General features: G+C 31.8%; 2 protein-coding genes across 11 annotated transcripts in view; one reads left to right on the top strand and one right to left on the bottom strand.

Moving 5' to 3' along the window:
- Positions 1–496: 496 nt before the first annotated feature.
- On the bottom strand, positions 497–5,703 carry LOC139491226 (dnaJ homolog subfamily B member 13-like). Its single transcript, XM_071278714.1, has 7 exons — positions 5,551–5,703; positions 3,969–4,075; positions 3,137–3,298; positions 2,654–2,811; positions 2,273–2,405; positions 1,501–1,672; positions 497–947 (listed from the first exon to the last, which is right to left on the bottom strand). Exons 1-7 carry the CDS (start codon positions 5,616–5,618, stop codon positions 794–796), a joined length of 954 nt encoding a protein of 317 aa, XP_071134815.1. The 5' UTR covers positions 5,619–5,703; the 3' UTR covers positions 497–793.
- A 172-nt stretch (positions 5,704–5,875) lies between these two features.
- LOC139491225 (cilia- and flagella-associated protein 47-like) overlaps positions 5,876–27,164 on the top strand; it is a 69,759-nt gene continuing 48,470 nt past the window's right edge. For 8 of the 10 annotated variants that reach the window (XM_071278706.1, XM_071278704.1, XM_071278713.1 and 5 more), the window contains exons 1-23: positions 5,876–6,117; positions 7,581–7,735; positions 8,120–8,327; positions 8,714–8,760; positions 9,215–9,443; positions 9,883–10,049; positions 10,424–10,554; positions 11,146–11,406; positions 11,748–11,906; positions 12,322–12,523; positions 13,092–13,244; positions 14,604–14,707; positions 15,149–15,231; positions 15,739–15,835; positions 16,256–16,359; positions 19,598–19,710; positions 22,693–22,826; positions 23,417–23,527; positions 23,963–24,093; positions 24,588–24,710; positions 25,390–25,599; positions 26,040–26,108; positions 26,590–26,671. In XM_071278706.1, coding sequence (XP_071134807.1) covers positions 5,968–6,117; positions 7,581–7,735; positions 8,120–8,327; positions 8,714–8,760; positions 9,215–9,443; positions 9,883–10,049; positions 10,424–10,554; positions 11,146–11,406; positions 11,748–11,906; positions 12,322–12,523; positions 13,092–13,244; positions 14,604–14,707; positions 15,149–15,231; positions 15,739–15,835; positions 16,256–16,359; positions 19,598–19,710; positions 22,693–22,826; positions 23,417–23,527; positions 23,963–24,093; positions 24,588–24,710; positions 25,390–25,599; positions 26,040–26,108; positions 26,590–26,671 — 3,223 coding nt within the window. In that variant the 5' untranslated portion in view covers positions 5,876–5,967. The remainder of the gene's footprint in view (positions 6,118–7,580; positions 7,736–8,119; positions 8,328–8,713; positions 8,761–9,214; positions 9,444–9,882; positions 10,050–10,423; positions 10,555–11,145; positions 11,407–11,747; positions 11,907–12,321; positions 12,524–13,091; positions 13,245–14,603; positions 14,708–15,148; positions 15,232–15,738; positions 15,836–16,255; positions 16,360–19,597; positions 19,711–22,692; positions 22,827–23,416; positions 23,528–23,962; positions 24,094–24,587; positions 24,711–25,389; positions 25,600–26,039; positions 26,109–26,589; positions 26,672–27,164) is intronic. The other 2 variants (XM_071278709.1, XM_071278708.1) reach the window with 1 other exon arrangement.

The following is a 27,164-nucleotide window of genomic DNA, read 5'->3' as shown; positions in this document are numbered from 1 at the left end:
GCATGGTTCATCTGACCTTGACCTCATTTTCATGGTTCATTTGTCAATGTTTAGTTTTCTTGGTAAATGTTAAGTTTATGTGACAGTTGTAATAAAGCTTTATATTTAGGACTATCAACATAATGTCAATGATTAGTAAAGAAAGGGAGACATTTCAATGTGTGCACTCTTGTCCAGAATTATTGTCATATATTCTACTAGGTGGCATTGGTGTTATGTCAAATGCAGGATATTTGATCATTTACCTGAATGATTGAGAAGCATCTGTGACAGAGTGGTCTAAGTAGTTACTACTGCAATCACTAGCCAGTCAAGAGTGAGGTGTGAGTTTTGAACCTCCTAGTGCGGGTGCATTGACTTCATTCTTAATTGACTAGGATTGTCAGTTTTCCTATCAGAGTTTGGTGGTTTCATCCGAGCCCTCCAGCTTCCTCCACCACCATTCATTGCATTTACTGACAAGTTAGATATAGACCACAAATAAATCAATAAAAACTGACTATAAATGACATTTAATATACTTAAATCAATATATACAAACATGAAATATCACAGTATACATGTATAACAATAAGTTAAAATAAATTTTGTATATGTTTTTTTCTCAAAAATGTTTTGATAAAAAAGGTACTGTATCAAAAGTAATAAGTTCTTCTTAGTTTTAAAATTGTAAGCACTGTCAAAATCTTTTGTACTAGACAATAAATAATTTTAAACAATTCTAAAAATGTTGACAGGAAGTAGATTTTGTTCAAAATTATAATTTTACAAATGCATGATGGTAGTTTTTAGATCACTGTAATAATGCTCTTTTGATCAAGTCTTTTCTCTCAGGTGACAGAGATGTTGGAAATTCAATTTCAAATTCTATGACAAGATCTCCTTTCTTTGATGGGTCTTGTGATAATGGCATACCCTCTCCAGGAACTATTTTTGTGTAGCCAGGTCTGAAAAAAATTAACAAATTTATTTGAAGATATTGAGAAAGCAATACCACAGTTACAGCAGAAAAAAATGTGTGTGCAATATAAGCAAAAATAGCATTGAAGTACATTTTTGAGGTTTATGTATTATAAAGTGATACAATATATTTTATTGCAGTTATAATTTAAGCAAATATAATTACTGGAAAAAGTTCTTAACTTTTTCAGTGAAATTATTTTAAAAATCTAACATCTCTGAACAATAATGTGGCTTACTGTAATCCATTTACTAATATTATGTGTTTTGGTTTAGCCATGTTTCCTAGACTAGTAAATTTTGTCAAAACTTTGTTTAAACGCATAAGAATATCTGAATATTTGTCCTCAGACTAGTAGTTGGAAAAGATTTTGGTGAGACTGTTTACTAGTTTGAAAGTAGATTGCTGTAGATGTGCTTTTTACACAGTGACAGAAAACATATTGCCATCATTGGCCTCCATGTAGTACATAAACTTCAAATATATAATACATTTGAAATCTGTGTTTTTACTTGTGTTTTTTGTAAACAATAACTTACTTTATGATGTCATTGATTGGGATGTTTAATATTCGGTCATCCAATGTGACTATTTCTACTGTGCAGTTTGTTAGAGCTTTTCCCAGAGGAACTTTGGCAGTGTGCACAAGGTTGATACCATTCCTTCTGAATCGTGGATGTGGTTTGTCTTTCAGGATGAACACAATGTCAGCTGAAAAAAAGAAAAAAATAGTCTTGTTAAAAGGCCATTGGTTTTACTTCAGGAATAATGCTTATTTTGTAATATAGAAACATCTTTAATGTGTGATTAAAACTATTATTGTTTCAATTTGTTTGATACTTGAAAATATCTTATCCATGTAGCAATTATAGTTCAACTACTTGTATTTAAACATAAGTAAAAAGAATAATATGTCATTGTGTTACCTTAATTATTATTTTAAAAGACTTTTTATTTACTGCAATAATACATAATTTTATCCATCCTCTTGAAGATGTATTTAAAATACTATTTTAATTTGAGCAAGGAATGTGTTAAAATGTTCAGCATAAGATGACAAAACCAATAACATACAACTCAGTGTGAACTTCATGTTAACCCGAGGTTAAAGTCACTGCTTGTTCAAGTTGTCTCACTAGGAAAAAAATTCTTTCAATACACTAACAATTGTTGAAATAACCTTAAAAGAAATGAAATTGAACTTCAATGTAGTTGCAAGAAATGAGTTTCATATTTATATTTTCAGTAGATAAATAAGTCTAGAATCTATTAATAAATGCTAAAGTAATCCCTTTGAGATGTGTAACATACCTGGTATATTATTTGGTCCCTGGTCTCCTTCCTCTGTAAATGTAATTCTGGTTCCTGGTTTCCATCCCTTTTTAACTGTGATGGTTAAAATTTTGTCTCTTACACTGGAGGTGTGGCCATCCTCATTCATAACCTAAGGAAAATCATATTAATTTGATTAAGTTGCCAAAACTAATTGACATTTAATTTAAATGTTATTAATTGTCTTTGGAAGCAAGAGTTTTTAAATTATTTAATTAATGTTACATTATGAACAAGTTTAATTACTTCTTCATTGGTAAAATCATATATGGATAGTTGTTATTGATTGTAATTTAAAAGATTCTTGCAATTGAAATAAATAACTGAATTTGATAAGTTTTATCATGTTTTTTTATTTACCCTTCTAGAAATTTTCATCTTTTTGGTGCAACCATGAAATACTTCTTCCAATGACAAGAAAAGTTCTCTTTCTATTGGTGAATCTTGTTTCTTATGTCCTCTGCCTTGTAAACCACCAAATCCCATGCTTAAATCTCCATCAACTCTGTCATAAAATTCTGCAAAAAGTAATAAAAAAAATCGGTATTTAATATTAATATTATTAACCAGGTTAATGGTCTGTTATGACATGTTATGGTCTATCAGGATGGTTAATGATACATTGGCAATTTTCAATAAGTAAGTTTGTTTAATTTTCTGTTTTGGACACAAATCAAATGGACCTGATCGAGAGGCCTTTGAAGAAGGAAAGATTTTGGTAATTTCTCTGATATCGTATTATCCTTCTTTGTATGCCTTTATTTTATATCTGTGTATGCCTTTATTTTATATCTTTGTATGCCTTTATTTTATATCTTTGTATGCCTTTATTTTATATCCTACCTTGAAATGGATTATCACCACCAAAGAATTCTCTGAAAACTTTTTCTGAATTTCCATGGAATGTGTAACCTTGGGTCCAAGCACCTGCCTCCCCACTACCATGAGGAACACCATTCTTTAGGCCTTCTTCTCCAAACTGATCATACACTGCCCGCTTTCTTGCTGAAAAAATAGGATTTTGAAAGATTAATGTATTAAACTACATGTATTAAAAAACTTCATGCATCATATAACACAGAAAAACTCTGCTTAAGATCATCTTTTAGTCAACTTATAATATATACACTTGTTCATCTTTAAGGGTGTTGATGACTGAAACTATAATTGAAATTCACCTCTCCATAATGTCTTCTGGACAAAGAACTCACTTCCTCTCAAAGATCATACATTACGATAAAATGGTTTATGTTTCAACTCTAAAAATATTTAAGGAAAACTAAAAAAATGTAAAATATCTGTCAGAAGATAACTTATCTAACACGGAGGTAACATCAACCACCCTACAGAAAAAATTCCCCTATTTCACTATTACCAATCAGCAAAACATTAACCTAAAATTTGTTTAAACTTGTTATCGGATGGATTCTGTCAAAGGTTGATTGAAAAAAAAAGAAACATTTACAATTCAACTCTTTATATCAGTATGAAAAAAATATCACGAAAAACAACATGAAATTGGTTCCACAGCTTATATATATATACTTCTGAAAATTTCAATAAAACTCTCACTTTATAGCAGTTTTGTTAAGTTGACGCTTTGTGGTGATTTATTGTCGAGGCCTTATCAAATGCAAATACATGTACATAAGTTTTTCTTTACTTTACTACTTACGATCACTTAAAATGTCATAAGCCTCAGCACATTGTTTGAATTTGTCTTGAGCATTTTGATCACCATCATTTCTGTCAGGATGAAATTTCAAAGCTAATTTTCTGTAGCTGTAAAAAATAAAAATATAAGTAAAGTTAAATATATAAAGGATACAATTTTTGTACAAAAATAAATTTGAAGCAAAAAAAGACACTTTAAATCTGAGCAGGTGCACACAACACGAGTAATTTTATAAGATACAACCAAAATTATATACAGTAAGTATAGTATAATTAAGAAATAATTCATGGGGGATGGAATATTTCGTGATATTACCACGGGTTGGCCCTTAATGACAAATATTTTACCCTGAGCGATAAGACAAATACGGCTATTGTTTTGGATCGAAGCGCTCTAGGTGGAGACAAATATTTGCCTTTCCCATAAATAAACACACTATTAAATTGGCGTAAAAGAACGAAGCAAACTCAATTAGTGACATGCTTAAAGTTTTTACAATAACGTATCTAGATAGCTTTGGGTGAATTTAAATTATAATTTACTTATCATAATGATGTTTTAAAAAAATCGGCTTATACCACATTTAGCATTGTTTGTTTACGTTTCCTTGTTGTGATGATTTTTGTTTTGGAAAGCATGTATTTTTCCGTAAAATGCACATATTCATACGTCATCTTTCTATGACGTTTGGTATCTCATTCATAAAAAAACATATGACATGGGAGTACAATCGGAACAGCCCTGGCAATAAATTCATATTTAACCACAGGTGTGTACTCAAAGCATTTGAAGGACGTCATGTTAGAATAGGAAATAATAAAGAAAAATAAATATAGAAAGGTGGGTCTAAGCATGACGCGGGATTGCTGATTTTTTGTAAGCGTGAAACGGGAAAGTCAAATTATTGTGCCGTGAAAACGGGAATTAAGGTCTAGTGGGACACGGGCAATTACAAAAAAATGAGAATTGCTTAGGTACATAGTATAAGCGGGATACGGGAATCTGACAAAACAGTAAGCGGGATCCGGGATCAGAACCCCCCAATGAGACCCCCAGAAAAGGGGTACTCATTTGTACTTTTTTCATCTGGCCTGAACCAGTTCAGGAATACGTTTTTCAGATGAATCTGTCATGTGACTTCCATCCCTCAGTTGTATGGGAATCAAGATTATGAACTTATAGAACATAAATTAATTCTATATCACCCTACAATACAGAATGACGAAAATGCTCGAAAACTTTTGTAAGACCAGGGATACGGGCAGGCCTTATATCTTTTTCAGTGAAAGGCATGATACCAGAATAGATGACTGATTCCAATGGGCCATGGACATGGAAGGTACCATATCCAGGCAAATAATCATTGCATGCCGGCACAGCTGATGTCTATAATAAGACTTACTTGGCAAATGGAAGACTGAACAGACTAAAAATGGATGTTCAGTGGATAGTTGTAGATACCTATTCTCTAATTAAAAAAAAACAAACATAAACTGATTGAAAGTGAAATAACAAATCAGTGAGTTCTTATGAATTTGGAACATTATGTTTGATCCTGTAATTTAAAACATCAATTCCTTACTGTTTCTTAATGTCTGCATCTGTTGCACTTCTTGTTAATTGCAAAATATTGTAGTAATCGACTCCCATCGTTTATTTTTGTTTTGAAACGACTGTAAGATCGGGTCGTTTACTAAAGATGGCGTGGTTGCTATGCGATGTATAGCTAGTTTATTTGACGGTATTTTCGTACTGAATTAATGTCAGATTTTGTTTTAATTGATTATTCGATACATCAGATAAAATATAATAGCTTCATAAAGAAACATAATTGTTTTAATTTTAATAGAACAAAACAAATTTAAAGATTTTACTCAATTACGAAAATGCGGTTTTATTTTGTTTGCTTGAAAAATCCCCGAGCAACCTTCCCAAACAATATGGCGGTAATAGTTTGAAGTTTTTAAAAAGATAATCGACATTTTTGAACGAAAGCATCATGGAAGGTGACACGTTCGGTGTCCGAATTTCACCACCGCAATTGGAATTCTTTGACACAGATGTCAACACAGTTCATGAGCTGAACATCACTGTGAAAAACATAAGCAAATCAAGTAAAAGCATACGATTTTATGGACCAAAATCTAAAGTGAGTAGGATTTAAGTCGTCTGTTTACATAAGTATATTCAACAGCTAATTTATAAACTATAATATATAAACCCTGAACCAAGTCTTCGTCATTGGTTATTGCCAAGCCAGTTTTAGCAAGTCAGAGCTTCTAAGTTCTAGAAAAATTTATCCTGAATTCCCCAAAAAAATGAAGCATCATCTTTCCCTGATTTTGAAAATTGATTCTTACTTTTAGAAACTCAATAGGTATTATCCTTAAATTTCAGCTGAAATTAAGATCCAATTTTGACACCATGAAGACTACTTATGATAAAGCCACTTCATGGTTTTGACATATATATTGCATTCTAAGAACATGTCGAATACACCTTATCACTAATCCCGGCTGACCCAGCCGCTTGATCTTTTGACGCATACAACAATCACTTTTGCATTGTGGCTTCAGATATTTTGTTTTATGACGTCAAATTTTTACGGGAACCTGTGTGATATCCAGTAATGACGGACAAATAGCGATTGTGTATGAGGGGCATATTTTTTTCGAAATAGATGTTACATGTACATGATGTAACTGTAAAAGAAAGTATGAGAAAGAGGAAATCCTATGCTAGTTTTCAATCAACTGTTCTGTTTCCTTGATGTTTCCCCATATTTTTTTTCATAGTATTGCATCTCCATAATGGCCATTATGAAAATATCCCCCCTATTCAACATAAAATTGAGAATGGAAATGGGGAATGTGCCAAAGAGACAACCCGACAATAGAGCAGACAACAGCAGAAGGTCACCAACAGGTCTTTAATGCACCGAGAAATTCCCGCACCCGGAGGCATCCTTCAGCTGACCCCTAAACAAATATATACTAGTTCAACTGTGAAAGGGTATATTTTTCCATGTTCCAGACATTTCCTATAGATGTCAAAATCATAATTCTCTTATTTTTTTTGGGGGGGGGGGGGGGATTTTTTTTGCACAATGTCAACAGTTCATATAATCGTAAGTCAGGTGTTTCAGAATGCAAATAGGGGTAAGGTCTATTTACAATCCTCCAAAACTCAAATGCAGAAAAAAAACATGTATTTAAAATTATTCAAGATATAAAACTGCATAAAGCAAGAGGGGCACATGTGACTTAACACCAGTTGTGTCAGTAATATTTTAAGCTTAGTGAATTTTATAGGTACAATATAATATTTTATTGTACTGTTTGTTGAAAGTGCAGACATGACTGACTTTATTTATTCATATTATGTTATGATAAGTAAAAACATACATTTTATGAAAACATCAATTTGATGTTTTCATAACTTCATTTAAATCATTATTACATTGTTTGATCCTTAAATTGATAAATTCGTGAAGCATCTATTATAATGTTACTTATAATACTTTTTTTGCTACTCTCTAATATTAAACTATTAAATAGAAGGTTAAAAATTAATTGAATTGTTCTTTTTATCAAGAAATATTTACTTTTTTAGTTCTTCAATCTAAAAGTAAAAAACCCTACAAAGCCAGTGGCATCAGGCTTATGTGTCCCAGCTATTATTGAATTTGAAACCAGTGAAGCAAAAGAGATTCGTGATAGACTGGTTGTAACTATTGATGGAGATGTGGCTGAAATACCATTAATAGCGTAAGTTCTTAGTTTCATATTTTAATGTTAGGATTTATTTTACATTGTACACAAATAATAATTTAAATTTGTACTAAAAAGGATATTCAGTCTATCATAATACAGAGACACAATTTCCAAAGATATAATGGTTATTTTTTTGGGGGGGGAGGGGGATTATTAGCATTAATTTACTCTTTACAATAACTGGGGAATCTTCAAACAAAGACCGAAGAACTTGCATCAAGTTCAGAGACTACATGTATTAACACACTTAACAGTAATAATCACATTTTTTCCTATCAAATCAGATTATCAATTGATTTTAAAGGAATTATCCACAGTAATTTAAGTTTAAAATTGTTAATTGCCCTGACCTATATTGGATTATTTATTTAATAATAGATATCCTATGCAGCCTATGCTAGAAATTGAAGAAGTTGTTGACTTTGGAAGTCTTGTAGCTAGCAGTAAAACAATATCAAAAGAAATAGCATTAACAAATCATGGATCTAAGGCTGGAGAATTTAAACTGAAGTATTCTGGAGACAAACCTTTAGCCATTGTTCCCACCAGTGGCAATGTACCTCCTAAAAGTGTACAGTTGATAAAGGTAAATATGTGAATCAAGAATAAAAATACATGTACTACAAACCATGCAATATGGAGCATACCTGTCAAATACAACGATTTGTTTCAATTTTGCTGGTTTAAGTATCTTTCAAGAGTAAAAAAATTTCCAGATGATGTACTTTGTGACTTTCTAAAAATTACCATAATTACCTAGGGCAGCAAAATTCCAAATAGAAGTAACATACATTAATGTATTGTTCAAATGTTGTGTAATGGCTACTTTAATAAAAATATATCTTAAATTCTTAGCTACAATATATTTTTGATAAATAGAAAAAATACCATACATTAATGCTTTGATATGATTTGAATATTGTTTTGTGTGTCAGCAATATTTTCGAATCCTTTCTTATTCTTGCTTTGCAGATTGAATATGTAACAAAAGAACCTGGAAACTTAGAAGAGCATGTGAGGTAAGTATCTTTTAAGTCATAAATGGAATTATTTCTGTATGGGAAAAGGGATGTTTGTATAATATTATTAGGTTGCTGCCTCATTTCAATACAAATGCTCCATATCTAAAATATTCTAATTGAGAAAAAAAAAATATCACAAAAAAAAAACCCACACCAAAACAAAAAAGATAAAACAGACAAGTGGTGTACATATGTACAATGTAACAGTAAGTGTTATAATATTGAAATGTTTTTGATTTACGACAGAATATGACAAAAATTGACATGCCAATGATTGATCTGATAGACCCTCTAATTTTCTTATAAATATCTATGAGTATAATCTGTTACAGCATGGTTTTAGATCTCAATTATTAAACTCTTTTTTATGTCTATTAGTGATTTGCAATTATAAATGCTTTTTTTTCTAAATAAACTGACATTTTTTTTATATTTTAATACATTTTTCCAGAGTTAAACTAGAAGGAAGAGAACCTAAACAATTGACAATAAAGGGAAGATTAGTTGACAGAGCTCTAGAAGTTTTATCTGTAGATACTGGGGCACCAGTAGATTGTGTACAGTTTGGTAGTACCTATTATGGATGTGACAGAACACAGTGTGCATTACTTTACAATAACAGTCCAGAATCTGTTAACTTTGTAGCTGTACTAGATGAAGATGCTGTGGCTCAGGAAATGGTTAGCATAGTCAGATAGAAGAAAATAATAATCATTCCAAATTATCTCAAGATTCGGTTGAATGTTACGGGAACAAAAGTACCATTCATTTTATAAAAAAAATAAATGTATTAATAATTAATGGAATTAAAAGATATTTGGTTTCAATCTTTTATAGGAAATATATATTATTTGGTTGGAATATTTTCTTCATTTTATTTAACAACCATAATTGAACCTTACCATACAAAGTTTTGTGGATGCTTTTGCCTCATCATTTTCTGGCAGACTGCTGCAGGTGGTATATCTTGTTGACCCTGTCTTATCATGCTGTTTCTGGCATAGTTTTATTTTCTTCTTTTTAAATTCTTATCCAAACATTGTTTGAATAATTGCCATCATCAGGGCAAGAAAAGTTTAAATGTAATAAAATAATTCATCTGTCAAAATTTTATTACAGGGAATAGATTTGACAAAAAGTACAACTGATGCCTTGGCTAATACTGGAAACGGAGATAAATCTAAAGGTGGAACGAATGTCCTAACATCACTGGTTACCGCAATACCTAACCAGGGAATACTTAAACCTTATGAGAAAATACCGGTATTCTTCAGGTTCAGTCCAAGGTATGTGTTATACAGCTTTATTTTATTGGCTTAATATATATACAACACAAAGTGGTTGTTTATAAGATGCAGAATTTTAGAAGATCTTCATTTCTGAAGAAAAATGAAAATAAGAAAATGTGGTATGATTGTCAATGAGACAACTTTCTAAATGTGGATGTTAGCTGAACTATAGGTTACATACAGCCGTCAACAATGAGCAAAATCCATACTGTAAACTCAGCTTAAAAAGGCTTTGACATTTAAAACAATTCAAACAAGAAATTCAAATTTCTAATTTATACTAAAACTATGAATTATAAACAAAAATAACATAGAACAAACAAATGACAACCAAATTGGATTTTTTTTACAATTTTTTTAATAATTTTTAGATGGCATGCTGCTAAAGAAGGATGGAAATGTAACCAAGATCCACCTCCAAGAAAAGATTTTGCTCTGTTTGTGAAAATACAGATTATAGGCTCTAATGGAGGGTTCACTGAACAAGGGTCAACAAAAAGTGGTAAATTTAAGTTATTATAACATGTTCATAATAAATACAAAAACTTGATAGAAGATTAACAGACAGAATGAACAAAGATCGTATTTATATGAAACAAACAGCTGTTTTAAGAACTGAATATATAAATATATTTGTATTGAATATAATTTCTTTAGAAAATACATATACATGTATGTAAAATTAATTTCCAACTATAGGAACAGTGATTGTATTCTTTATGGTTATAATGTTTGAATAGGTAAATACTATTGTATTAAAGATCTAGTGTATTCTAATTTGTAGCCTTAAATGTAGCCAAATTCCTTTTATACAATTAATACTTTATTTCTCATACATTTTATATGGGGGTAACTGCACGGAAGAACGTGGCATAAAATTGCCATTTCACGATGAACAAACAATTAAAAATGTCTTGCCTGTTGATCTTTTCACGGATTTCATGAAACACAGTGAATATGGAACCCTTTTCATGGCTTCACTTGAAATAAAAATAGCCTAACACATTTCACGAAAATAACCCTTTACCACCCTCTTCAAGGAGTTCTGTATTTTAGATATGTTTGAGTCTTATTTGCTTCATTGTATTTTTAGATACTTCAGTGGAGATTGCATTGGCAGGAACGGCACTACCTGTTTTAGTTGATATCGAACCTTCAATGAAGTTTGATTTTGGAGAATGCCCAGTTGGAGAACATGCAGATGTTTTATGTACTATCCACAACAGCTCAAACGAATTACCAGTGATTTTCCAGTTTCGTAAAATTGCTCACTTCACAACTCACCCAGCAAGTGGAAAGATAGAGGCTGGACAAAGTCAAGATGTTATTTTCTCTTTTGGTCCAAAACAGATTGGTATGCTTTTTATTCTGTTATAATAAGCATATATAAATAATTAATAGACCTATATGTGCCAAATATGTTGTACTTTTTTTGCAAGAAATGTAAATTAAGTTCATCAGAAACTGAAGAAAAAAATCGTCTCAATAAAAATCAACGATTGTAAAATGATAATGCTATGTTTTTGTAGATCACACATGAGACAAATTCAATATCTTTAAAAGTTTTTATAAATTTTGTGTCAATATTTAAAAACTATCATAAAAGGTATATTTCTTTTTTTTGCATGGGGAATACAATTTGTTTGTTCATTGATTTGACAAGAAGTTTAACAATTGATGTCCTTATCATTATAGGAAGCTTTAAACCAACCCAGCTATTAGACATCATTGGACAAGTAGCAGACAATAGGAATCCTACCATGACTTATCTGCAGGTCATCAATACAATGGCCGTACAGTTCTCAGGCAGCAGTGACCCAATACCGAAGAAAAGGAAGCCAAAATATAACCCAGGTATGGTGCTTGTTTATGACAGCAGTGGTTTTAGTAAGCTAAAAATAGCTTGATATCCATTACAGGCTGCTTATGAATAAGTAAATTTTATGCAAGATCATAATTTCCGATTAGTAATTTCCAATTCTTGGAAGGTATACCTTGCAGAATTCAATTTTTTAAATGCATCAATGAAACAAAATGAAGCTTTTTAAAGAAACAAATAACCAATGGAACACCAGAAAAATCCATGAAAACTTTAAATTCAGGCTGACTGCTTTTATTATGAAACACTTATGCAAATTTGCTATGAAATATAGGTGATTACAAGTTTTTTGTAGTTTTATGTAAATTAGCCATGCATTAGAATATTTAGATGATTCCAAGTTTTTCGTGATTGCTCTTTTATAAAATTGTTTTAATTTTATTTTATCAGGTTTAACACCATACATCAGCAATGAGGTTGGCATGTTTGCTGAAACAACATTTTCTGAAGTAGGTGACAATGACTTAAGGAATGCCATTGCAGGTGGACATAAGACTCAGTTACATAGGACAGCTGAGGATAAAACAGGAGCTAAAGTGGCCTTCCCTAACGATAGAGCACAGAGTATAAGGCCAAGTGATAACACATACAAGTTAGTTCACTTTATTGTTATTGTTTAAAAAAATTGATGGAATTTAAGCCAGTAGGGAAAAGATATAGGAAGATATGATATGAGTGTCAATGAGACAACTCTCCGTCCAAGTAACAATTAATAAAAGTACAACCATATTACAGCCTGCAATACAGAGCTTTGGCTCACACCGAACAGCAAGCTTTAAAGGGCCTCAAAAATTACTAGTGTAAAACGATTCAAACTGGAAAACCAACGGTCTAATCTTTATAAAAATGTCTGCTTTCACTTCTATTTGATTTCTATGAAATTATCTTATAAACTATGTCTTCCTTAAAAAAAATGTGGATTTTAACGAAAATTATATGGAACTACTTATATCACATCTCAGATTTGTTCGTGAGTTTTGACCCTAACAAATATAAGATACCTTAAAACTGCTTATATTTATTTATGATTATTAATTCAATTTAGAAGCAATTAGTGTACTTTAATTCCAATATTTCATTCAACTTAAAAAAAAAAAGGGATTAGATGTTAGTTATGATCCTCTTAAGTTAGCTTGACAAATGTTACCTTTATTTTACAGAACGATATTCACCAAAGCTGATAGACATACTTACATTGACCCAGATTATGCACATAATGAGGAAGAAGGTCAAATGAAAAATTCACACAGAGACAGTTATGTAGCCATGCTTAGAGAAATGAGACAAAACAGGCTCAATAAAATAAAATCCAAGTAAGTTTTTATAAACATGTCATATTATGAATACCACTTTCCTTACCAGTAAAGATATAAATTAAAAAAAATCAATGGCTCGTGGAAATAATCATTTAAAAGAGGGACGAAAGATACCAGAGGGACAGTCAAACTCATAAATTGAAAATAAACTGACAACACCATGGCTAAAAATGAAAAGACAAACAGACAAACAATAGTACACATGACACAACATAGAAAACTAAAGAATAAGCATCACGAACCCCACCCAAAACTAGGGATGATCTCAGTTGCTCCTAAAGGGTAAGCAGATCCTGTTCCACATGTGGCACCCGTCGTGTTGCTCATGTTATAACAAATCAGGTAAATAGTCTAATTTGGTAGGTTAAAAAAAGAGCAGTGTTCAGAGATGCAACTAATCGTCGGACCTGTCAGACCTAAGGGGCAGAATTTATGCAGGTCCGGCAAAACTGGTTGCTGTGCAGGACCTGATGGCCGGCAATATTTTAGTCTGCTTGGGTCAGCCAAAACTTAATTCCCCGTCGGTCCTGGCAGAGTATTTTGTTTATAAAATTGTGAATTTACAACCACATTGCATGATTAGATAGAACAACATTCAAGGCTTCGATTACATAATAGAAATCGGGAGTTCAAACTGTTTTAATGATAACTATTATAGCCTGACACCTTCCAAATATCCTTCCTTAAAAAATGAAAATAAAACCTTTTGCAGTATAAATTTCAGTTTTGAAATCGTATGTTTGACATTGTTAATTTATTGAAATATTTATATCAAACGCAGTTATTTAGTTGTAACAGAGAATACACACCATTGGTTTGAAAAATGACGTAACTTTAACCTCCGTAGCAGAGTTCAAAAAATCTATGGGTCACTGAATATTCACAATATATTTTATTTTTTAAACTTTTCTTTCAAATTAGTTTTAATCCAGAAAAAAGTAAAAACATTGCCTGACTGTACATTAAGTTGAATATCTATATCCAAATTCAATTAATTAAAGCTGTAATCCATGATCACAAATTGAATGCTTTGTTTACAATTGTTGAAAGCCATGTGCTTTTTAGCGGGAAAATTCGGGAAACCCCTTAACAGGAAACAGTTACATTTCATTGTTATTTATAGACATATTACAAAGTTTTTACATAGATTATTTTGAGTGAAAATATAGGTCTGGCAGAAATGTGATGGGTCTGGCAAAACTTCGTACCCTGTAGGCCCCAATGTCTGACAGGAAAAAAAAACTGTTTGCATCTCTGAGTGTGATGATCCATAGTATTGCAATGCTTACTATTTTGACCTTAAAAATAATCTGCTGTTTTTTGTGAAATCACATGACATATTTTTTGTACTTACAGGGAGTTTAACCAGACAAACAACAAAACAGATATTGGTATAAAATCTGCTGCAGGACTCAGACCCAAAATTCTGAAGCAGGATGAAATAGTACCTGACCCTAGAAGTAAGTCTTATTATCATTTTATTGTTCTCCCCGGGACCTTTTAGCATCTGGTAATGTGATGGTATATTGCTAGAATGGGATGCTATCTGAAATTATTTTCTAATAGATTGTGGTATGGATGTGATGCTATAATTTTAAGAAACAAGATGGTATTTCATAATTCCCTATTAAACAGGATGATATAAAAAAAAAATGGGGGAGAACACTGGATCCTGATTTATATACCAAATTTTATATTTTAAAATAGAAAGCCTATATAAATGTGATAAAAGGTTACATGTGTAAGGTATGGAAGATTTAATTGTTTAATTAAGAAAAAGAGGTACCTAAAATAGAGATATATTAGATTACTGTGTGAATTAATTCAGTTTAAACATGTTAAAGAAAAAAGAATTTTCTTGATAATCTTTATGGAAATTTGATTGATTTATGTTTTCACAGGTCCATCTCCACCAAACTCAGAGTACAAACTACTTAGTACTAAAGAATTGGCTGAGGTTGAACAGATGTCCAGGAGTAAACCAGTAAGTCAATATCTAGTCATTATAAATGAGAAGAAATTACTCAGACTTAAAGTTTAATTTCTATCTATATCTTTATTTATGTTTACATCACTTATATGACCATCAGAGGTATTCAAGGGTCAACTTAATGATTAATTAGATGGTGTCAAGACTAAAATACACACAAAACGAAGCTACATATTATTGGGCCCATGCCCTGTAAACAGTTTATTTTAAACTTTATAATTTGGATAAATGTTTTACATGGATATAAATCAAATATATGAATTTGTATCAAATCAATGAACATCAATTTGACAGCTAGTGCCAGTTTAAAGAAGAACTGAATTTTTAAAACGACTTCATTTGTTCCATTTTTTTTCTATATATTTTTTAGACTAAAAGTTAGAAATTTATATTTGCACTGATAATAATTTATTTTATTAGGAATATAAATCTTATCCACATATGTTAGAACTCAATACATGTGAATTTAATTTATTAAAAAGAGTAAATTGTTTGTTATAGGTATGTGAAGGGCTGAATGCTGTACCTACAACAAATGAGGAAAAGGCAGATTGTACAAAATGGCTGTCACCACAACAGTTACATCAGATTATTGTGGGTAAGTCAGTTGGTATTATTCAACAGTACCCTAGCTATGCATTTGATATTGAATAAACAGTTGAACACAATTAAACTTTAAGTAGCTGACCGTCAACCTGAAATCATTGTAAGTTGTAAATATTGATAAATGCTAATTTACATGTATTTCAAAATTTAGAAATTTGTGAACCTACTCTTTAACAAATTAATTAAAATCAAGTTTTGCTATATTTAGAAAAGGTAAAACTCTTTAACAAATTAATTAAAATCAAGTTTTGCTATATTTAGAAAAGGTAAAACACATGAATGAACTGTTCCAATGTTACCAGATTGATTGAAACACGAACATTTAAGAAGAGAAAAGCAAACAAGATATGATGGGAAAAAGATTTAAAAAATGCAATGGTTGAATCTTTAATACATTTTGTATTTATTTTAGGTCCACCAGTATTAGATTTTGGTAAAGTTTGTCTGAGATCTGTGAGGACAATGAATTTAAGTATTGTCAACAACCTTAAACAACATATACATGTTGTAGCTGAGGTATGCATATTTGTCTTGCTTCACCATTTATTAAAACTTCACACTCATAAAATTATAATGTCAATCATTTGAAGAAAAAAAAAACAAAGTTCTTCTCTTAATCTCTATCAGACTTGAACTAAGTTTTGAACCTTCATCCATGCTAGTAAAATACATTTAATTTTAATGTCAGTCATGATTTTAGTTGTGCAATTTGATTTCAACTGTCATTGCATATTAAGCTTAAAAAAATGACAAAAAGTAACAATATGGGAAATAGATCATCAACACAAGTCAACTGTTTCAAAAGTCTTGAAGTATTAATAGCAATTCTCTGTAACCACCAACCAAGTTGCGGCTCGCATAGTCTCAGATTTTCTTGAAACTTGGTCTGTTGGTAGCTATCGATAAACTAACAAGAAAAATGTTGACAAAAAATTTGTTTATGCCCCCGTTGCCATGGTTACGGGTCCCTTTGGATTTTGCGGGAAATCTCATTCACTTGGTTTCCATGGCAACCATGACCTAGCAACATTTGGGTGGGCATTTTTCTTACTTTTTAGCTCACCTGTCCCGAAGGGACAAGTGAGCTTATGCCATCACTTGGCGTCCATTGTCGTCCGTCGTCTGTCGTCCGTTGTCTGTCTTCCGTCGTCTGTCGTCGTAAACTATTTCAAGAATCTTCTCCTCTGAAACTACTGGGCCAAATACTTTCAAACTTTAACTGAATGTCCCTTAGGGTATCTTATTTATAAATTGTATCCGAAGTTTTGATCTATCAACAAACATGGTCGCCATTGCTAAAAATAGAACATAGGGGTCAAATGCAGTTTTTGGCTTATAACTCAAAAACCAAAGCATTTAGAGCAAATCTGACATGGGGTAATATTGTTATCAGGTCAAGATCTATCTTCCCTGAAATTTTCAGATGAATCAGACAACCTGTTGTTGGGTTGCTGCCCCTGAATTGGTAATTTTAAGGAAATTTTGCTGTTTTTGGTTATTATCTTGAATATTATTATAGATAGAGATAAACTGTAAACAGGAATAATGTTCAGCAAAGTAAGATTTACAAATAAGTCAACATGACGGAAATGGTCAGTTGACCCCTTTAGGAGTTATTGCCCTTTATAGTCAATTTTTAACTATTTTTCGTAAATCTTAGTAATCTTTTACAAAAATCTTCTCCTCTGAAACTACTGGGCCAAATACTTCCAAACTTTAATTGAATGTTCCTTAGGATATCTAGTTTGTAATTTGTATCCGAAGTTATGATCTATCAACAAACATGGTCGCCATTGCTAAAAATAGAACATAGGGGTCAAATGCAGTTTTTGGCTTATAACTCAAAAACCAAAGCATTTAGAGCAAATCTGACATGGGGTAATATTGTTTATCAGGTCAAGATCTATCTGCCCTGAAATTTTCAGATGAATCAGACAACCCGTTGTTGGGTTGCTGCCCCTGAATTGGTAATTTTAAGGAAATTTTGCTGTTTTTGGTTATTATCTTGAATATTATTATAGATAGAGATAAACTGTAAACAGGAATAATGTTCAGCAAAGTAAGATTTACAAATAAGTCAACATGACGGAAATGGTCAGTTGACCCCTTTAGGAGTTATTGCCCTTTATAGTCAATTTTTAACCATTTTTCGTAAATCTTAGTAATCTTTTACAAAAATCTTCTCCTCTGAAACTACTGGGCCAAATACTTCCAAACTTTAACTGAATGTTCCTTAGGGTATCTAGTTTGTAAATTGTATCAGAAGTTGTGATCTTTCAACAAACATGGTCGCTATTGCTAAAAATAGAACATAGGGGTCAAATGCAGTTTTTGGCTTATAACTCAAAAACCAAAGCATTTAGAGCAAATCTGACATGGGATAATATTGTTTATCAGGTCAAGATCTATCTGCCCTGAAATTTTCAGATGAATCAGACAACCTGTTGTTGGGTTACTGCCCCTGAATTGGTAATTTTAAAGAAATTTTGCTGTTTTTGGTTATTATCTTGAATATTATTATAGATAGAGATAAACTGTAAACAGCAATAATGTTCAGCAAAGTAAGATTTACAAATAAGTCAACATGACGGAAATGGTCAGTTGACCCCTTTAGGAGTTATTGCCCTTTATAGTCAATTTTTAACCATTTTTCGTAAATCTTAGTAATCTTTTACAAAAATCTTCTCCTCTGAAACTACTGGGCCAAATACTTCCAAACTTTAATTGAATGTTCCTTAGGATATCTAGTTTGTAATTTGTATCCGAAGTTATGATCTATCAACAAACATGGTCGCCATTGCTAAAAATAGAACATAGGGGTCAAATGCAGTTTTTGGCTTATAACTCAAAAACCAAAGCATTTAGAGCAAATCTGACGTTGGATAATATTGTTTATCAGGTTAAGATCTATCTGCCCTGAAATTTTCAGATGAATCAGACAACCTGTTGTTGGGTTGCTGCCCCTGAATTGATAATTTTAAGGAAATTTTGCTGTTTTTGTTTATTATCTTGAATATAATTATAGATAGAAATAAACTGTAAACAGCAATAATGTTCAGCAAAGTAAGATCTTCAATTAAGTCAATTTGACCAAAATTGTCAATTGACCCCTTAAGGAGTTATTGCCCTTTAAAGACTTTTTTCACAATTTGTTCATCATGTTGACTTACTTTAAAAAATCTTCTCCTTTGAAACTGCTGTATCAATTTCAGCCAAACTTAGGCTAAATGAGTTTCAGAGTATCTAGTATAAATTTTATATTTTATTTCCTTGTATGTCAAGAAACATAGCTCCTATGGCTAAAATAGAACATAGGAGAAAATGATTATTTTTTTTGGCTTTTGAAGAAAATAGGACGATCCAAAAAAACATTTAAATAAATTGAAAAGCCAAAATAATCATTGATGAGAGATTTAACCAAAAGAATTAAGGTGAGCGATTCAGGCTCTTGAGAGCCTCTTGTTTACATGATCACATGTTTTGGCTAAGTTTCATGAAGATCGGTGACTATGCGTGCCGGACCCCCTATATAAAAAGGTTGGTGGTTACAGAGAATTGCTCTTTAACAAACACATATGCAAAATATATTGAATGTATCTAAAGGGATCCCAAATAAATACAAAGATCAGAGAACTATACATTACTGATGTCTCTTAAGAAAATAAGAGTAATTATCTTTTCTTTATATTCTTCACATTCCTATAAAATTTGACCAGCCTGAATAATAATGCAAATGTCGAATTATTTTTTTCAGATTGATTGTAGAGAGTTAAGACAGAGCAGTCCCCTGTCACAAGTTATACCTCCAATGTCCAAGGCTAATCTACCTATTGTATTTGAATCTAATGTCAAAGGCAAATTCCAAAGGTATATACAAATATCCTTCATATCAGTGTATAAATGGAATAGAAACTCTTAAATTTATTAAAACATATATGAAAAATTAAAATATTAGTTTGAAAAACCTTGAATTATCTTCTGTATAGTATTTGGAGATGCTTAGAAACATTGCATATTTAGAAATATTTAATTTTCAGTTTCCAGGTAATTTTATGCCCCCCACAACTGAAATTATGCTGCTGCAACTGGAAGTTGAAGGAGGGGGGGGGGTATTATTTTACCCCTGTCTGTCTATTCGTCTGTTCCTCCCATTATGGGTTTTATAGTAATCCCACATCACTTCTCCTACAGTTTGAATGCTAGGAAGTTTTCACTTTGCTGGCTGTTTGTACATATATTGAAGGTGTGATTTTTTAGCTCACCTGGCCCGAAGGGCCAAGTGAGCTTTTCTCATCACTTGGCGTCCGTCGTCCGTCGTCGTCCGTCGTCCGTCGTCGTCGTTAACTTTTACAAAAATCTTCTCCTCTGAAACTACTGGGCCAAATCAAACCAAACTTGGCCACAATCATCATTGGGGTATCTAGTTTAAAAAATGTGTGGCGTGACCCGGTCAACCAACCAAGATGGCCGCCACAGCTAAAAATAGAACATAGGGGTAAAATGCAGTTTTTGGCTTATAACTCAAAAACCAAAGCATTTAGAGCAAATCTGACATGGGGTAAAAATGTTTATCAGGTCAAGATCTATCTGCCCTGAAATTTTCAGATGAATCGGTCAATCGGTTGTTGGGTTGCTGCCCCTGAATTGGTAATTTTGAGGAAATTTTGCTGTTTTTGGTTATTATCTTGAATATTATTATAGATAGAGATAAACTGTAAACAGCAATAATGTTCAGCAAAGTAAGATCTACAAATAAGTCAACATGACCTAAATGGTCAGTTGACCCGTTTAGGAGTTATTGCCCTTTATAGTCAATTTTTAACCATTTTTCGTTAATTAAAGTAATCTTTTACAAAAATCTTCTCCTCTGAAACTACTGGGCCAAATTAATCCAAACTTGGCCACAATCATCTTTGGGGTATCTAGTTTAAAAAATGTGTGGCGTGACCTGGTCAACCAACCAAGATGGCCACCACGGCTAAAAATAGAACAAAGGGGTAAAATGCAGTTTTTGGCTTATAACTCAAAAACCAAAGCATTTTGAGGAAATCTGACGGGATAAAAATGTTTATCAGGTCAAGATCTATCTGCCCTGAAATTTTCAGATGAATCAGTCAATCGGTTGTTGGGTTACTGCCCCTGAATTGGTAATTTTGAGGAAATTTTGCTGTTTTTGGTTATTATCTTGAATATTATTATAGATAGAGATAAACTGTAAACAGCAATAATGTTCAGCAAAGTAAGATCTACAAATAAGTCAACATGACCAAAATGGTCAGTTGACCCGTTTAGGAGTTATTGCCCTTTATAGTCAATTTTAACCATTTTTCATAAATTAAATTAATCTTTTACAAAAAATCTTCTCCTCTGAAACTACTGGGCCAAATTAATCCAAACTTGGCCACAATCATCTTTGGGGTATCTAGTTTAAAAAATGTGTGGCGTGACCTGGTCAACCAACCAAGATGGCCGCCACGGCTAAAAATAGAACATAGGGGTAAAATGCAGTTTTTGGCTTATAACTCAAAAACCAAAGCATTTTGAGGAATCTGACATGGGATAAAAATGTTTATCAGGTCAAGATCTATCTGCCCTGAAATTTTCAGATGAATCGGTCAATCGGTTGTTAGGTTGCTGCCCCTGAATTGGTAATTTTGAGGAAATTTTGCTGTTTTTGGTTATTATCTTGAATATTATTATAGATAGAGATAAATTGTAAACAGCAATAATGTTCAGCAAAGTAAGATCTACAAATAAGTCAACATGACCAAAATGGTCAGTTGACCCCTTTAGGAGTTATTGCCCTTTATAGTCAATCTTTAACCATTTTTCATAAATCTAAGTAATCTTTTACAAAATCTCCACTGAAACTACTAGGCCACAATCATCTTTGGGGTATCTAGTTTGAAAAATGTGTCCGATGACCTGGCCATTCAACCAAGATGGCCGCCACGGCTAAAAATAGAACATAGGGGTAAAATGCAGTTTTTGGCTTATAACTATGAATTCAAAGCACCAGAGCAAATCTGACAAGAAGTTAAATTGTTAATCAAGTCAATATCTATCTGCCCTGAATTTTTCAGATGAATTGGACAACTGGTTGTTGGGTTGCTGCCCTCCAATTGGTAATTTTTAAAGAAATTTTGCCGTTTTTGGTTATCTTGAATACTATTATAGATAGCGATAAACTGTAAACAGCAATAATGTTCAGCAAAGTAAGATCTACAAATAAGTCAACATGACCTAAATGGTCAATTGACCCCTTAAGGAGTTATTGCCCTTTATAGTCAATTTTTAACAATTTTCATTAATTTGGTAAATATATGTAATTTAAATTTTTACCAAATATAGTTCTCTGTTACTAATGGGCAAAGTTCATTATAGATATAATTGTAAGAAGCAAAATCGTCCAGTAAAGTAAGAACTTCAAACACATCACCATCACCAAAATACAATTTTGTCATGAATCCATTTGTGTCCTTTGTTTAATATGCACATAGACCAAGGTGAGCGACACAGGCTCTTTAGAGCCTCTAGTTTATCAATATTTGCTCTTTTGGAAGATAGTTGAACTTTGTCATTTTTGGGGTATAAGCGGTTTGTTATAGTTATTTTAAAATAACATCTGCAGGTGCAATAATTGTGTCTCCCAGACACAACAATATCTCAACGAGCATCCTACATTGACTTTGTTTTAACAGTCTTACTTTAAAATCTTAAAGTTTGCAAAAGGATACAGAAAAATTTATCAGATTAGAAGACTGAAATATTTTGCTGTTGGTTTAAGAATTCTACCAACAATTTAATAGGACTGAATATTGATAAACAATGTGTATATTTGTGTTACAGATCTGTTTCCTACCAGATCAATGGTTCCTATAAACACCATGTGACAGTTATAGCAGAGGTAGTACCTGTATCATTGAAGCTGTCAACAGATGAATTGATTCTAGGTGCTTCATTTGGTCTACCCGCTGAAGCAGGTTTGTTATTCGCCTTTTCAGAATCTATAGGACTATGGGTAATCTCATTGTTTGTACACCAAAATGAAAATAACATGACGTCATTGGTTGAATTTCCATTGTGTAGAACATTTTAACCCAATCCCAACGTTTTGGTGTACGCTTTTGAATTTTTTTTACCCAGAATGCATAGTTTTCATTTTATTATAAGGTTGCTTTTTTCATCCCTTTAAGTGAAGTGGAAATTTTTTCTTAGAACTCCATCATCCATTCAAATTATTAGTAAAGTCATAAGTATTTGCTTTTTAAAAAAGTCTTTTGACCTTCACCACCGGTTTACAGGTACATTTTCATGCCTCAACTTACATGAACTAACTCTTATTAGATGTGAACAGACTGCTTGACTTAGAATTTGTTGGTTGAAAAAGTATTTGCAGTTAGATCATAAAGATAAAAAAACTGGAAGTTTAAAAGTGGAAACAAATATTGAGGAAACAACATTTTAATATTTCTGTGAAATAAGCTACAACATATTTTTTTCATTAAACAAGGCCTATAGTAGAAATAGAAAACTTTAAAATAGCATGAACGTTTATTTATAATTTTTTCAGGGTTCCGTGGTGTGATAACATTACATAATCCACTGAACCATGCTGCAGAGTTCACATGGACACCAATATTAGGTGACAGAGGAACAGCCTTCTCTATAAGACCAGCTGAAGGTAGGATTGCAAGTTTTTTTGTACTACAGAAGAGTTTTAAGTTTTGTGATCAGGATGTAAACAGCTTCTTAACATGATTCTAAAACTCTTTAAAAAACATGTTATGAAAAAAAAGTTAATATACTTGTAAATTATGAGAATTAACATGTAGGAATAAGGCTACTTTCTCTCTGAGGCTGACTGAACCAGTTTTAATACATCTTGATTTAATTTTTAAACATTATTTATAAAGTACCAATGCTTTGATATTGAAATCACTTGAAGATGTTTTAGAATTGTCTAATGCATATATAATTGAATGTATGCCAAATAAGTGATTAGTTTATATTGCAAACATGTTAAAAACAATTGTAAACAAAAAGCATTTTTCACATCAGCAGTTTGATCTCAGTCTTAGAAAAGTCCTTTTTAAAATGTTATTTATATTTTTTATAGGTACTGTAGATTCTTTTAAAGACTTAGACTGTGAGGTAGTATGGCATCCATCCTATTTAGCTCCTGAGGATGGGATGTTCTCCCTCAAAGTACATGGTGGTCCTACATTACAACTTAGCTGTAGAGCAGAGGTAGGAAACATTATTGTTAGCATCAAGTTAAAACTGCTTAGAAAACATTACTTAAAAAAATTGCACTATTGATATTCTTATGAAATCATCATCAGATTTTTACACCATCCAGGCAGTGTTATATAATACCATGATGGTGTTATGGCAGATCAATTGTTATCAAAATGTTTTACCAGTTGACAAAATTCTGAGGATCATTATTATTCTTTGGATATCTATTTTCATGAAATTCATGCTTATACTACAAAAATAGATGTTCAACGATTGACAAATTTCCTTTTATAAGCTTGTATGCAGACTTCGGCAAAATCACGAAATTAAATATCCACTAATATTTAAGTTTTCCTTAATCCACGAAAATTGGTACCTTGAAAATAAATGAATCCATAGTATATGAAGTATGACGGTGAAGGTTGCAGATGCATTCTATTTTTAATTGTGTTAATTACACACATAATGATATGAAAATAAATGATTTTCAAACTTTATTACAGCTTGGAACAGCCAGTGTACAGTTTGTAGAACGGAGAATCATGTTTGGTCAAACTCCTATAAATCTGACCACAACAAGGACAGCAATGTTAGCCAACACAGGACAAACTCATGCCTACTTCCAGGTAATTGTACTTCGTTATGGCAAGTTGATAACTTGAGAATCACATAATTTAGTTTATAGAAAGGAGTTCAAGAAAATTCCCTGCTAAATTTGACAAAAACATGATTATTTCAGGTAAATTTTATTTATTAAAGGAAAATATGCAATCATTGCATCATGTATAGAATAAAAATGTAATTTAATTATTGTTTCACATGACAATATTCAGCAGACGCTTCAAATAGGAACCTCTTTTGGTGTCATCCACATTGTTGTTATTCCTGTCAATCTTTATGTAAATATGACACTCCTTGAAAGCTTCTTGACAGAATTCAACCAAACTTGTCCAGATTCTCTAAACCCACAAATTTGTGTAACTGCTTCCTGAATTTTTTATCTTGGTCATTTTAGGAATTTTTTAAACCAAAATATAGACATTGCCATTACTCTTCTTATTATTGACGCACATCTGAGACTCATGAATTTAGTATCAAGTTAAAGACTTACTTCTGGTACTTGACAAAATAGAAATCTTTTACAATGTTAGATTATTTGTATGTACATGTACATGTATATGGTATACAGTGAGCATAAATGTTTTTTTTTATGTGTGTTAATGTTTATACTTGAACAATGTAATTGTTTCAAATAGTATCATTTTGCTGAGAATCAAGTGTTAATATTTAATTTTATTTATACAGGTGATAGACTCAAACCCTTTCCCTGGCCTTACTGTTTCACCTGTTCATGGAGTGGTACCAGTAGGTGGGTTTGCAGAATTAAAAGTCATGTTAACCCCACAAGCTATGGTAAAGTTTGATACACGAGTCCAAGTAGCAATCAAACAAGGAAAGACACTAGAACTTAGAATGGGTGGCACAGTAGAGCCACCTACTGTTGACATAGATCTGGTATGTATTGATATGAGACGTTTATTCTTATATTAAAATTATTTTTTTTTGTAATTGCATTCGAACAGATGAAATAACATGTAACAACAACAATAAGATAATCAAAATTAATGAATCTGTGGGAAATGGATATTTTTTTTTTTTCAAATTAAGGATGCAGTGTTACAAGACCACAGACTTCGAAGAAATACAATTAAACAAATTAACAATCATACTGAGTAAAGTCTGAAAAGAAAATCAATATTTTACTAGAAAACTGAACTTATTTTTTTCTGATCCTTTTGTTAAGTACCATTTGAGATTTGAATGATATTTATTATGAGATAGATTTTATGTAAAAATTCATGATTTTAATTCTTAATGATGATGTGGAAAGTTCATGATTTTTTTTGGGCATATCTTAGAATAACAATGACTTATATTACATTTGATACTTTCAGCCAAACTTTAACTTTGGTGGTGTCTACTGTGGATCAGGATCTACACAGTCCTTTAGACTAGCCAACAGAGTAAGTACAATGTTACGTTAAGCAACAATCAATCAATCAAGTAACGGGTTACTGTGGATTCATTAGTATTAGTTGGATACCAATTGTCATGGGTTTCGTGGGTACAGGTGAACCACAAATTTTAATGATAAATTTATCAATGCTTATCTTCAGTGGATTTTAAAATGCAAGCTTTATAAAAAGTCATCAGCTTATATATGTCTATAAACATATACGTCAATACTAAAATGAAAGATTTAAATACAATTACATATACTATTTTTGTAAAGAGTTTGTTTATATTTTAATTCACAGTGCTTTTGTGGAAAAATGTGAAAATATTTTTAACAGATTGCATTGTCTTTACAAAAGTGTTTGAAGTTAAGTGACAAATTTAATTCATTGAGGTATATATGGTCATAACTTAATCCTAAATTTTTTCAGTTGGTCATGTCATTAAAAAGATTTAACATGTTTTAAGTGATTCCTCTTTTTTTTTTAGGCTGTTACTAAAGCTAAACTAGAATTTGATCTAACCAGATTTAGAGACTTCAGTCTTAGTTTCCCTGGTTACCAGACACAAGGTATATATTACTTAGAATCCAGCATTTAATCCTGAAAAAAACTTAATGATAAACTGGAGGAAAAGACAAACAATATTAATGTCTAAATTCAATTTATAATGATAAAAAATGATTTATTTTTGGATATTATTCATCTTGAGTGAGGACTATTCCAGGAAAAAAATGTATAGGGGTGTTGGAAGGCACATTATATTAATAATACATGGGTGATGGGTATCAGAGCAACTTTTCACACTATAATGTACTATAAGTCTCAATTACAATTGTCTGGGAGGCGGGTGCTGACAAAAAGTGCCTTCCAACCCCCCCCCCCCCCCCCTACATTTTTTCTGGAATAGCCCTAAACAAAAAAAGTATTTGAATATTGTAAATCAAGACAAAAAAAGCATGCCATATTAACATTCCAAATCAAGGCAAACCATAACAAATCTTCAATGAAGTGGGACATGTATGTTAGTCTAAGTGGACTGTATTACACAAGATACTTCCACTT

This window comes from Mytilus edulis, chromosome 10, assembly GCF_963676685.1.
Source record: "Mytilus edulis chromosome 10, xbMytEdul2.2, whole genome shotgun sequence".
In the NCBI taxonomy this organism is placed as follows: domain Eukaryota; kingdom Metazoa; phylum Mollusca; class Bivalvia; order Mytilida; family Mytilidae; genus Mytilus; species Mytilus edulis.
Note: the sequence above shows the minus strand (reverse complement) of the source record. Positions and strands in the feature narration are given on the sequence as shown.

What these genes read in the sequence shown, in the direction of transcription:
- LOC139491226 (XM_071278714.1), bottom strand. Translation starts at nt 5,618, where the DNA reads ATGGGAGTCGATTACTACAATATTTTGCAATTAACAAGAAGTGCAACA. An exon ending in TTATGACATTTTAAGTGATC is followed by an intron (nt 3,299 to 3,968) that starts GTAAGTAGTAAA and finishes CTATTTTTTCAG; the next exon opens with CAAGAAAGCGGGCAGTGTAT. An exon ending in GGGACCAAATAATATACCAG is followed by an intron (nt 1,673 to 2,272) that starts GTATGTTACACA and finishes TCTTTTTTTCAG; the next exon opens with CTGACATTGTGTTCATCCTG.